This window comes from Lactuca serriola, chromosome 2, assembly GCF_051521515.1.
Source record: "Lactuca serriola cultivar US96UC23 chromosome 2, Lser_US96UC23_V15, whole genome shotgun sequence".
In the NCBI taxonomy this organism is placed as follows: Eukaryota; Viridiplantae; Streptophyta; class Magnoliopsida; order Asterales; family Asteraceae; genus Lactuca; species Lactuca serriola.
Window position 1 is genome coordinate 151,138,998 of NC_136409.1, and position 12,557 is coordinate 151,151,554.

Consider the following 12,557-nt stretch of genomic DNA (forward strand, 5'->3'; position numbering starts at 1 on the left):
GATCCATAAACCTTCATCTTCCTTTTGAATATCTACTTGCAACCCAAAGGTTTGCATCTAGGAGGAAGATCAGACAACACCCAATTATTATTTCCCATGATGGAATCCATCTTATCATTTATTGCTTCTTTCCAGAAAGCAACATCTTGAGATTTCATTGCTTCATCAAATGTTTTAGGATCCTCTTCACCACTAAAACAGTATGAATATTGATTTGTAATTTCATCTCTAGAACCCCCAACTAGGTAAAGCTGAAAATCATTACCAAATGATTTAGCTTTCCTTTGTCTCTTGCTTCTTCTAAGCTCAGGTGATTCATTTGAATCAGGTACAAGTTCCTTGGTAGTTTCACTGGAACTAGGAACCAAGTCTTTTGGTCTAGGTATAAATGAAAAACGATTTTCATCAAATATTGCATCTCTAGATTCTATAATAGTGTTAACTGAAACAGAAGTATTATGTTCTATAACATAAAACCTATAAGCATTGGAATGTTCAATATATCCAATAAAGATACAATCAATACCTCTTTCACCCAAAGTTTTCATTTTTGGTTCAGTCAGCCTTACAATAACCCGACAACCCCAAACTTTAAGATATCCTAAGTTTGGTTTCTTTTGTACCAAAGTTCATAGGGAGTTACCTTGTTCCTTTTGTTTGGAACTCTATTTAAAAGATAACATGCACTAAGCATAGCTTCTCCCGCAGAAACCATCACTCAAACATGAGTAAGACAACATAGAGTTCACCATTTCCTTTAGAACTCTATTTTTCCTTTCAAAAATCCCATTTTGTTGAGGGCTGTATGGATCAGTTATTTCATGTATATAGAATCTGCAACTTTATTGTTATTTACATTCAACCTAAACATACCATTACAATAATACCCAAACCCAACAAATGTACCACACTTAGTTAATACATCTACCCTAATAAATGAGAATGATTTTGACACATGTCCTTCTCTCATGCACTTGGCCACATGTCATTTTGTCATAATTTTGAGATATATTTATTGTCCACTTGTCATTTATTTCAATTTTCGTTTCCAAAATATCATTAATTTAGTTTCCATAAATTAAACCTACCATAATGACTATTAATTTCAAATTTTAAATTCAACTTCAAATAACTTTACAATTTAAACCGTTGTGTTTATCATTTTTCTATAATTAACCAGTTTAGTACACGAGTCTGATAACAAAACTCATAATTTTAATTTATGTATTTTATGCATGTTTTTTTCTCATAATTTTCACTTATTTCAAATTTCAAATTCAAATAAATTTACTATTTAATCGTTCGTACTTAACATTTTGTTTTAATCAACCTGTATAATATACGGGTCTCACAACTAGTATTTATCATATTCATAGACATGTTTATATCCACATCTATTAATTACACCACCAAAAACTAAATTTTATCTAATATAGGAACATGAATAACATTCTTAAGAAGAAGAGTTTTTTTCCAAAACTAAAACATAAAGAAACACAACCACGACCCGTAACATGTGCTTTATTATGGTCTCCCATGTATAACATCGATCCATCATTAACTACTTCATAATCCTTGAACCAAGAGCGATCTTTACATACATGAATCGTCGCTCCCGAGTCTATCCACCATGCATGATCATCATCCTGAACATAGAATGATTCAATAATTAGTGTTACATGATATATAATAGTGGTAGTTGTGATTTTAGAAATAAAATTATAACCTTGTGGTTTTGGACCTTGATCATTAAACCCTTGTCCAGAAGTGCTTGCACCATTTTTGTTATTTTTCCAACGACAATTTCGCTTCATGTGATCGGGTTTTTTGTAATTCCAACACACAAGTTTTTCTTTCTTGTTTGAATCCTTATGATGGTCATCCTTCTTCTTCATTTTTCCTTTTTTATTTTTGTAGATGTTTGTCATCTTCCACCATGTTCACTAAAGATCCAGGAACTTCCTTTTCTTTTCCCTAACCACTTTCTTAATCCCGAAGACCCTCTTCAATACTCAAGTGACTGTCAAGCTATACTAGAGGCAACTCTTCTTTTTGGTGTTTCAGTGTGGTTTTAAAGTCTTTCCAGGACGGGGGCAAATTGTCTATAACACTTGAGACGGAAATGGATTCATCCATTTGCATTTTGTGTTATTCAAATTGCCCCGAAATCCTTATGAATTCATTGTACTGTTCCATGACAAGCCTTGAATTCACCATCGTGTAATTATTAAAATTACTAACAAGGAATTTCTTACTTAAGGCATCCTCTGCCATGTATTTAGATTCACAAGAATCCCATACATCTTTTGTAGATTCTTGATTTTGATAAATGTCAAAGAGAGAGTCAGACATACCATTTAGAATGTGCTCACCACAGATATACTCATCATTTTCCCATTTGCGTCTTCTTATGGTATGGTAAAAGGTTTCATCCTCCATTGGTTCTGGTGCAGGAGTGCTCAAAATGTGAACAACTTTTAGGGTAGTAAGAAGGATATGCATCTTCTATTGCCAACGACGAAAATCAATGCCTTCAAACATGTCCAACTTCCCGAATTTGAAAGTCATATCTTTAACAAATTATGCCATTGATTTTCTTCACAAAACCACAAGTTTTGAATGTTAGATTTTGGGTCTGGAGAATATCAATTAACTTTGATAATTTATGGGATCGTGATTGCAATCATTTTCCAAAATTTGTGATTCCAAACCTTACGCGTGGGGTATCACAAAATCTGATTTGGGATATTCCAAGAGATGCAATTTGGAAATCATGCTACTTCCAAATTCAAAACGCAAAAAATATACCTTGATGTTTTGTGCTCTTTAGAGATAGAGAAATTATAATGTAATTTCAAGTGTATGATGTTCCAACCCTTTTTTTGAAACCAGAGAAGAGTTCTTATACTTGAGGGAAAAGTGGTTCAAATCAGTTAAACCAAAAATGGCGCCAAAACTTGGTAGTTATTGGACACAACCGATGCCTACATCATTATGATGTCATCAGTGGATTTTTGGTGGGAAATTGCATGACTGGAGTCACACGCAGAGCAAAATCCGTTTAGGTTTCGTGGCTCTGCCCCTTAGACTCCGCAAGAGACGTTGCACCTAGACCCCGCCAAGGGGTTGCAACCCCTTGGAACCTGCAGGGGCGTTGTCCCCGGACCCCCCATATTCCCCGGTTCACATTTGTCGCACCGAGTGTGCACCCCGTACCTCCAAACTCGGTTAGTAAATGGTACTCAGCCTATCTCATTATTAACTATAACTACACCAAAATATATTATAACACTAAAATTACCAACATTTGCATAACAACAAATTTAGTTGATTTAAATATAGGTAACTATAAACCAACACCTTGTAGTTTTAATGGGACAAAACGGAGCACCATATATACCGAAAACAAAATTTGGTTTAAGCAATGTCCTACTGGTGGTATAATAAAGCCAAATTTTTCATAAACTATCTTTTACTAAATAAAAAATATAATTATATATTCTATCATATGAAAGACTCTGCAGGCGGTTTCACATGTTATTAATAAACTAAATTATTCATTAAAAAAAATATAGATTTGTAAACCATCGTTTTTTTTTCTATTATTTCTAATCATTTTACTCCTAATTAAACCAATCACAATATTTGTTAATATAATAATTAGTACTAAGAAGATACCAGGTATGATTTTAGACAATATTTTCGATGACTATTTCGAATCGAAATACGAATATAATGATCAAAGTCGTTCACCCGACATATATTAACTCTATTGAAAACTTATTTTATATTTTTTGTCCAAATCAAACCGCCTTTGCACTCTTTTTAAATGTTCATTATTCTCAACTCTTGACACTATAAAAATGTCATAATCCCACACCCCTTGAGACTCCACAACAACTTCATGACAGGAAAAAGAACCCAAATCAGCCCGGCCGGTAGCCCATCATCTAGCAACGTCTCTGACGGATCCTCTAAAGACCAAGAACGGCTTCTCCCGATAGCCAATGTCGGCCGTATCATGAAAAAATCACTCCCGGCTAATGCCAAAATATCTAAAGAAGCCAAAGAGACGGTGCAAGAGTGTGTGTCGGAGTTCATCAGTTTCATAACCGGAGAAGCCTCGGACAAATGCCAGAGAGAGAAGCGAAAAACAATCAACGGTGATGATCTGTTGTGGGCCATGACAACGCTAGGGTTCGAAAACTACGTTGGTAGTTTGAAGAGTTATCTCAACAAGTACACGAGAACATCTGAGTCACCGACTGATACTGATATTGGTATTGATACTGATATTGGTACCGGTACCAGTCATGATCAGGTGTCGAATTCGACGCCAACAAGACTGATCTCTCAAGGCTTTGACGATCCGCATCATGGACAAATAGTCGGGTATGGTGCCGAGTTGGTTAACATGGTCAAGCTCCATGATGCCAAGATGGTTGTGTCAGCCCATGGTCAAGGATTTGAGTGGTAGTTACATACATAAATTAAGCTTATAGTGAACGGGCTTTTTTAATATTTATATTCATAGTTTTTCTTGCAAAATAATCATTATATTTGTTAAGAAGAGCTAGGTTTAATCACTCAGTTTTAATTCTTGTTCTCTTAGTGTAAAATTGGGTATTTTATATATCATTATTTGTTGAAGTTGTTGCATTGGCGAAAATTATTGATGACAACAAATTTGAAACAATTCTATTAAATAATAACCAATTTTTATTTTTCTTCTGGTGTTGTGATCAAAATTCAAAACAATGAATCATTAAGTAGACAATATTGGGATTTTGTTCCAAACATATTTTTTGAGTGTACAATATTTTTGTAGATCGGTACACACTATTATAAACAGTACCTTCCTTAAAGTTGCTTCCCGAATCCCGATGCTAGATCTTGTCATCCTACACAGTCTCTTAGACTTCAGTTCATATTTGTAAATTTCCACTGAGAATATCTTGATGAGTATCCACCATTAAAAGCTGTCCGTGAGCTTGCCCTTCTGCTGCAAGTAACCCTTAAAGAGCTTCATCGATCGTTCATATTAATTTGTGAATCAGGAGATAGGTAAAGCTTAATTGTCTAAATCCACTGATCGACAGACATTCAAAAAGCAACTCGTGAGGTCGTGATCCGAGTGTTAATGGTATGTATTCCATATCCAGATGATTGATGACGAGTGTCATCGATGATGATGAGGTAGAACTTAGAAGAGCAGCAGCTGCATGGGTATCGCATTTTCTTCTAAAGATGGTCATAAGATAAATACATTTAGAAAGTTTTCATATTCAACAACATACTGTTTTAAAAATAATAAGAAGAAGAATCAAAGTTGAACAGCTTAACACCTTTTAAATGTTTGAGATATCCAAAATAAAATAACTATGAAACGTAATTACTAGTTAATAGCAAAAATCCTATTATTAAACGACAAATCAGAAAAACATAAAATCGTATAATTAGTATTATTTTAGACATTCTTTTAAAATCTTATATATTAAATTTGTGGCTATTTAAATCATCTCATTATTTGAAATCGTCTGATTATGCTCTCTTTAGGTTTTAGCTGTGAAATAATTAATATTTTCCCATAAATTTTACATTGTATTCCACCATGATCGATATGTACAATAATACATCATTACATGGGTTACGTATAAAATGGGCTAATATAACAAAAAGTCATACTAAAAATGCTAACGTACAAAATACAATATATGAGTGCAGTGGGTTAATGGTGGGTTAGGGCGGTACCGGCGGTTGTGATAACGTGACCGGCGAGTCTAACCGGTTCAAGGAATTATTCGACTGTCAGCGGGTTGGTAGACCCTGTGAATTTGTGTTCAATGCATACATGTGAAAAAAATATATTAACATGTCTTTTTATTGTCATGCATCTCGTGAACAAGACAAAAGCTACCTTTTTATTTTGTTTTTTTTAATATAATTTTGTATATATTTATCAAGATATCCCACTTACTCAATTCTGTATAAATTTTTCTAAAAACTTCCCACTTCAATTACCATGGATTCCTAATGTAAAGCTAAAAAGAAAAGTTATAACCAAAGACTTAAATCCACACAAGATATTTTATTTTTTTTTCTCTTGGATTTCAAACCAAACTATCAACAATATCAAAACTATTAATAACATTATTTTCCGATGCAACAATCTTACAACACATCAACTCTAGTGTGGTTTTTAATATATATATATATATATATATATATATATATATATATATATATATATATATATATATATATATATATATATATTGTTTTAAAATACCAAAAGTTTGTTTTTAAGGAAAAAATGTTATGTTTTAAGTTATTTTATATTTACTAATTTAATTAAATAAAAAATAATGATGTGACAAGTGGGTTGAGAAAAAATAAAGTTTATATGTGTTAGGAAAAATGAATGAGAGAGGAGAAGAAAAAGTCAACGTGACAGTGAATTAAGTAAGTTAGGAGGAAAGGACTGAAAGACTCCTTCCTCCCTAACATTAGCAATAAGATGCATATGCGAGTTTATGTTATTCTTGCATTTACAAAAATCTAATATATGGTTGTTGTTTTTTTTTTTTTTTTGTATAGATTTAAATAATGAGATGCTTTAGTCTGACAAAAAAAAATTAATACATAAGTTTTCTGTATGAATCAAAATAATAAGATTAGCAATAAGATGCATATGCCAGATTATGTTATTCTTGCATTCATAAAAATCTAATATAAGGTTTTTTCGTATAAATTTAAATAATTAGAGATTTTAGCCAGACAAAAAAAATTAATACATAGGTTTTTTGTATGAATCAAAATAATAAGATTAACAATAAGATTCTTATACGAGTTAATGTTATTCTTCAGTTTATGTTATTCTTGCGTTAAAAAAAAATCTAATATAGAGTTTTTTCGTATAGATTTAAATAACGAGAGGTTTTAGCCGGACAAAAAAATTAATATATAAGTTTTTTATATGAATCAAAATAATAAACGTTTTAAACGATTAAGACTTGATACATGACTCATGAGGTGTCTAATTTGACACCAGGAGTTGATTAGCATGGTCAAGCTCCATTATGCATAGACAATTGTAGCAGCCCATGAAGGATTTGAGTGGTAGATTGTTGGGATACAGAACACAACATTAAGCTTTTAATGAATGATTTTTCGAAATATTGATTCTTATAGTAGTAGTAGTTTTTTTTTTTTTTTTTTTTTGCAAAGCAATCAATACATGTCATGTCTAGTCTGTTTTTCTCGATTACAAGTTATATATATGAATGATGTTAAAAAGTCTTAGAAGAAATTATTGACACTTAAAAGAACAAAAAAAAAAGTAAAGGTAAATTTGTAAAATGATTACATCTTGTAAAAGATAAAACATAGTATTACTCGATTTAATAACTCATACTTCGTGAATCCAAACCACATTTACATCAATTTCTCAACCAAAATTCAAAAAACCGATCACAAAACATAAATAGAACAAGTAACCATTCTCCTTTACATACTTTTCCAATTTTTACAAACATCATTCATCCGGACCCACAACCCGACCCATCACAATCGACCCAAAATGTCGAAACCACTCAACAGGCCCCGCAAAAGGAATCATCCCACAAGCCAAAGGCAAATAAACCAACACCACGGCATAAAACACCAATCGCCTAAACCAATACGGGAATAACTTACTGCTAATCGACCCATCAGTCACAGTAACAGCAACAGGCCCATGAAGAATACGAAACAACATGGAAGTACAAACATTTGAGAAAAAATGCACCAAACAAAGAACCTCCCAATAAATCAACCACCGGTACCCACTGCCGCCCAATGTGTCGATGCAAAATTTTCCGGCGACACCACACACGCCACCAAGTAAAAGAAGGATAAAAGTAATCGGCATTGTTTGATTTGTGGAACCGGATCTTCGAAGGAGTACATAAGTGATTGCACCAATCATTAAAAGCCCAAATAGCCAACGGACTATAACTTGAACTTGACACCTTAGGGTTTGGAATCCCGAACTAAATGTCGCCATTGGCTTTGGAATCCACCATGAATTCGAACCCTAAAAACCATAAAAATCATTTAGGTTGTGTTTGGCGCGCATAACTTATTTTTTGAGTTTATGCTAGTTTTTACCAGCTACCAGCTAGCTTTTCAGCTATCAGGTAGTCTTCCAAACACGGCTTTAATATGAATATATGAATTTATGATTCTTACCTTGATGGGTGTGCATGATTCGGTGGCTTCAATGAGTTTTTCATAGGAATGAATGTAGGTTCCATAAGCAAGACCAGCAAGCATAATGAGCAAACCAGCAACGAGACAATCAGCGCATTTTTTAAGGAGTTGCGCGTGTCTCGAGTCTTCTAATTCGGTTTTGAATTTTTCGGCTCTAAAGTTGGCTTTTGAGATGCCCATTGATAACTTAAACCTTTCTAAGATATTTGAATCACAATTGACTGCGATTTGTGCTTCTTTAAGTTTCATCTTTTGCATAGTGAGACTGAGTTCGAATGCTTTGAGATCATTTGAACGAACTTGTTCTGATAAAGACCTTTCAAAGGTGCTAAGCATGTGATGTCGATTTGGAGTGTTTAAAGTCAACTGTTGACCAATTCTTGGATCATGAAGAATTGCAAGTTCATTAGAAACAGGATCTCTATGTGTGTTTTCTTCGTATTCGGAAACAATGGTGGCTTGTTCTTGGCTTGTGGCTGTGTTTTCTTTCATATCAAAATGAAAATCATAGGTCGAACTCCCTTCCACGTGTTGATATGATCTTTTACTGTTTTCTGATGTTTCATTGATTACTCTGAGTGTCATCAAGGTGCTCTGAAATGATCTTTCGAAGTTGCTTACAAAGTAATCAAATTTGTTGCCAAAAACCTATAAAATAACATTGTAAATCATAAATACAAGCATAATAAAAAAAACATGGATAATTATCTAAAGAGAGAGTGATATCTTACATGAGACAATGATTCTTTAACTGCCAAAGTGCATATCTGCAAGTAGATAGATATATTTGATCAGAATAAGATCCATACGAACATAAAACAAATAAACGTGATTTATAAAAAGATATATTAAGGTAGTTCATTTAGGAAAAAGGGGATTATTTAGCAACCATTAATCCACAAATTAGTGATTACTGATTACATCTCTAAAACGTACCAACACCTTATATAATCCACAGCTAAAAAGCTCTCAGCAGGATGTTCAAGCCAAAACTGTCAACATGAGAGCACAAGATGCAGAGCACTAAACGAAAATTCAAGTTAAAATTAGGGTTACAGAATATGTAAGATGACTACCTGGGAGAGATGATCTATAGACATCTTTTCTCCAGTTGCTTCTTTCTTTTCCAACACCTGATACATAATAAGGCGAATAACAACACATAAGAGAGTGAATACTAAATTAAATATAAAAAATAGCAAAAGATTGATGTTGATATGTTATAAATCGTTAATGTCGATGCACCATGAAAGGGCAAATTTGCATAACTATTTAAAGTCTATCAAATTGCAAGAGTTTAGATAAACTATAATCTTGAAGCATAAACACCAAATCGCAGACTCCTTTACAACAAACAAACTACAATTTCTTGACATCATCTTGTTGGTTTGCACCAAGAAATTGACTTGTTATATGAACTATTCAGAGCGACGACTCATTCGTCCAAGAAAGTTCATACACCAGGAAAGGAAAAGACACAAACTTTAGTGACATAGACGCTATTGTTTCTAAGACTAGGTTTTCGATTTTGCTTTCCCCAATTGCTTACGGAAAGATTTGACATTGTGGTAAGAAGTATGATCAAATTCAAGATAAAAGTAACAATAAAATAAAAAGAAAGCTGGTAAGAACCTGAGCAACAAAAGCAGCGATCGACATTCCAAGAGGGAGAGCAAGCGCGTCAGCTTCGGTTCCTTCATGTCTTTGCGAAACGGGGCTGCTAAGAACTCTAGGGTTTCTGCGGTTACTTGAGAGACGGATACCTTTCGATCTTGGATGAAATGAACTAGACGTAGAAGAAGAAGAAATGGAATTCAACGATTGTTGAGGTGGATCAGAAGAAACTTCGGTGTGGGATTTTGGTACGTCCTTCCTTTTCTTTTTATTCTTCATCTTTTTCTTGATAACCGTGGCATGCGTTGCGGAGTTTGGTTCAGTGTGTTTCTCGACAGTAAGATTGGAGGCCCCAGAGTTGGGGTTCGCGGTAGAGTCGACGTCGGCCTCAATTGGCGGCGGTAGAGGCAGTGGCAGAGGCAGAGGCGGAGACGGTGGACTTTCCATCGGTCGTTCGCGGCTGTGGAAAAAAGGTGGAAACTTGAAATTTGTGTTACCAGAAAGCGCAAAAATATTGGAAAAAAAATGTACTGTCTGTTTTTAAAATTTGAAAAGTTATCCTAACATCTCCAACACGATTTATACGAGAAAATTATATATTTGGCTATTTCTGTAATGATTTTTTTAAGTTTTAGTTAAAAATTAATTAAATATCAAAAATAATTGAGAAAGTGACCAATGGCGGAGCTTCAACCTTTCTTTTTGGGGCTGAAAATATAATTTATATAAAAATTGGTTAATAGGGGTACTGCTAATAAGACACCCTATAATCATTTTTATAAAAAGTAAACCTATAATCAACTACTTGTAATCAGCTTTTTCGAAAAATAATGCAATTTCAACCAATAAAAATATTTCAAACATTAATTAGGGTTGTCTAAATGGTAAAATATAGTGTCTTTTTAGCCAACCCATTTAAAATTTTATTTTTTTTTGCCTAATATATATAAAATTAAAGTATAGAGATTATTTCTGCCAAAAAAATCAAGGGGGCCATAGCCCCCCTAGCCCTATATAAGATCTGCCCAAGAAAGTGACTTAGGGGTTGTTTGGTAAGATCTGAATTTTTAAGATATCTGAAATTCTAATGGGTCTGAATTTTTAAGATCTAAATTTCTAACATGTTGTTTGGTTGAAACCTCTGAATTATTATGTTGAATGATTAAAATGACCATTTTATCCTTCTATATCATTTATTTCAATTACTAACATTCTACTTTCAATTACAACATTGTACTTTCAATATCACAAAATCAAATATACATTTACTTTACAAAAATCACAAAATCAAACAGCAACCTTCATATTGATAGAAAAATGTATCGGATTCACATAAGCACCAGATTTAATTCACAACAGCACTTTTTTCATGCTTCAACTAAATTTCTATCAAAGTGCAAAAACAAATTTTTATATCAAAGTACAAAATTAGTTAATTCAGAAACATGAACACAATACTTATTTCATGCTTCATCAGGTCATCTGGGCTATTGAATGAAAAATCAAATAAAAAATAAAGACCCATAAATCGGAAATCCAAAATCGGAAAAGATGAGAACGATGACAACATGTGACTGGAAAAAATAATAGTCATAGCAAGAACATTAAGGAAAGAATATGATTTCAAGCAAATAATTTGATATCTACCAACATCACAACCATTCCAGCGAATATAATCGAGTTTTAGGGGAAAAAAAACTTACCAAGAGCGGTGTTTTGAAAAGGGACCTGGATGGCTTTCCTTCCGGCGACGGTCGTCGGAGGTGGAGTTAGAGTTAATGTGGCGTAGCAGTCGTAGCTAGAGGCGGCGGCGCAATCGGAAAATCAACTATTTTGACGAAGGAAGGTGGCGCTACCGACAGAGATAGAGGAAGCGGCGCAATCGGCGGAGATGGAGGCGGCGAAGTCGTTAGTGGAGGGAGGCAGCTCGGAGAGGAAGTGAAAAGGAGAAGTGGGCGTCGGTCTCGTGCAGTATGAGGTGAAGAAAAGAAGCGCTAAAATTTTGGGGGTACAAAGGGGAAAGACGCATTTTTTAAAATTTCAGACATTGTTCTACATCTGAAAGTTTAAGAGGCGTTTACAAAATTAAGAGGCAAAAAATAATAGGCTGCCAAACAGTCTGAATCTGAATTTTTAAGAGACTACCTCTTAATTTTCAAATTAAGAGGCAAACAAATAGCCCCTTAAGAGGGTAACTACCTCTTATGTTTGTTCACATATTGGCAAATTCTTCTTTTTTGTACACATAAAGCCAACTAACTTGTTTTACATGATCAATTTACACCAATATTACCGACTAACGCCTGTTTCAGCTGATGTGGCTAAATCAAGGCTTGGCTGGCATATACAAGATAATACATGGCATCTACGTGTCATACTACACATCAGTTCATTATATAAAGGGTGTTATATGGGTCGTCCATACGTTAAAGCCCTAGATCGAAAATGGCTTCTTCTTCTGTTTCATCTGTCTCTTCCAAACGCAATGTCGAACTGCAAGCTGGCCATCCATGTAAGTGTGAGATGTCATCTCGTATGAAGATTTCAAGAACACCCAACAATCCTGTAAAAAAATTCGAGTATGCCAAAACTCATTGGTAAATTAATTTGTAACACCTCGAATTCAGAAGACCTAGAAAAGAAAGGAAAAACCTCAAGTCAAGAAGTCTACTCGTCGAGTTCAAAGGGATGAC

General features: G+C 33.9%; 1 protein-coding gene and 1 pseudogene across 1 annotated transcript; one reads left to right on the forward strand and one right to left on the reverse strand.

The window, feature by feature from the left end:
* Positions 1 to 3,904: 3,904 nt before the first annotated feature.
* On the forward strand, positions 3,905 to 4,640 carry LOC145090500 (nuclear transcription factor Y subunit B-1 pseudogene; annotated as a pseudogene).
* Positions 4,641 to 7,367: 2,727 nt separating this feature from the next.
* On the reverse strand, positions 7,368 to 10,392 carry CPR5 (protein). The gene is made up of 5 exons (XM_079024909.1): positions 9,883 to 10,392; positions 9,327 to 9,383; positions 8,982 to 9,017; positions 8,230 to 8,898; positions 7,368 to 8,074 (listed from the first exon to the last, which is right to left on the reverse strand). The coding sequence occupies exons 1-5, from the start codon at positions 10,309 to 10,311 to the stop codon at positions 7,535 to 7,537; spliced, it is 1,731 nt and encodes a 576-aa protein (XP_078881035.1). The 5' UTR covers positions 10,312 to 10,392; the 3' UTR covers positions 7,368 to 7,534.
* Positions 10,393 to 12,557: the final 2,165 nt, after the last annotated feature.

Bases quoted from the DNA above. Each gene is read 5' to 3' on its own strand.
- CPR5 (XM_079024909.1), bottom strand. From the start codon at position 10,311: ATGGAAAGTCCACCGTCTCCGCCTCTGCCTCTGCCACTGCCTCTACCG. The intron at 9,018-9,326 runs GTAGTCATCTTA...ATCTACTTGCAG, and splicing joins CTATAGATCATCTCTCCCAG to ATATGCACTTTGGCAGTTAA. The intron at 8,075-8,229 runs GTAAGAATCATA...TATGGTTTTTAG, and splicing joins AATCATGCACACCCATCAAG to GGTTCGAATTCATGGTGGAT.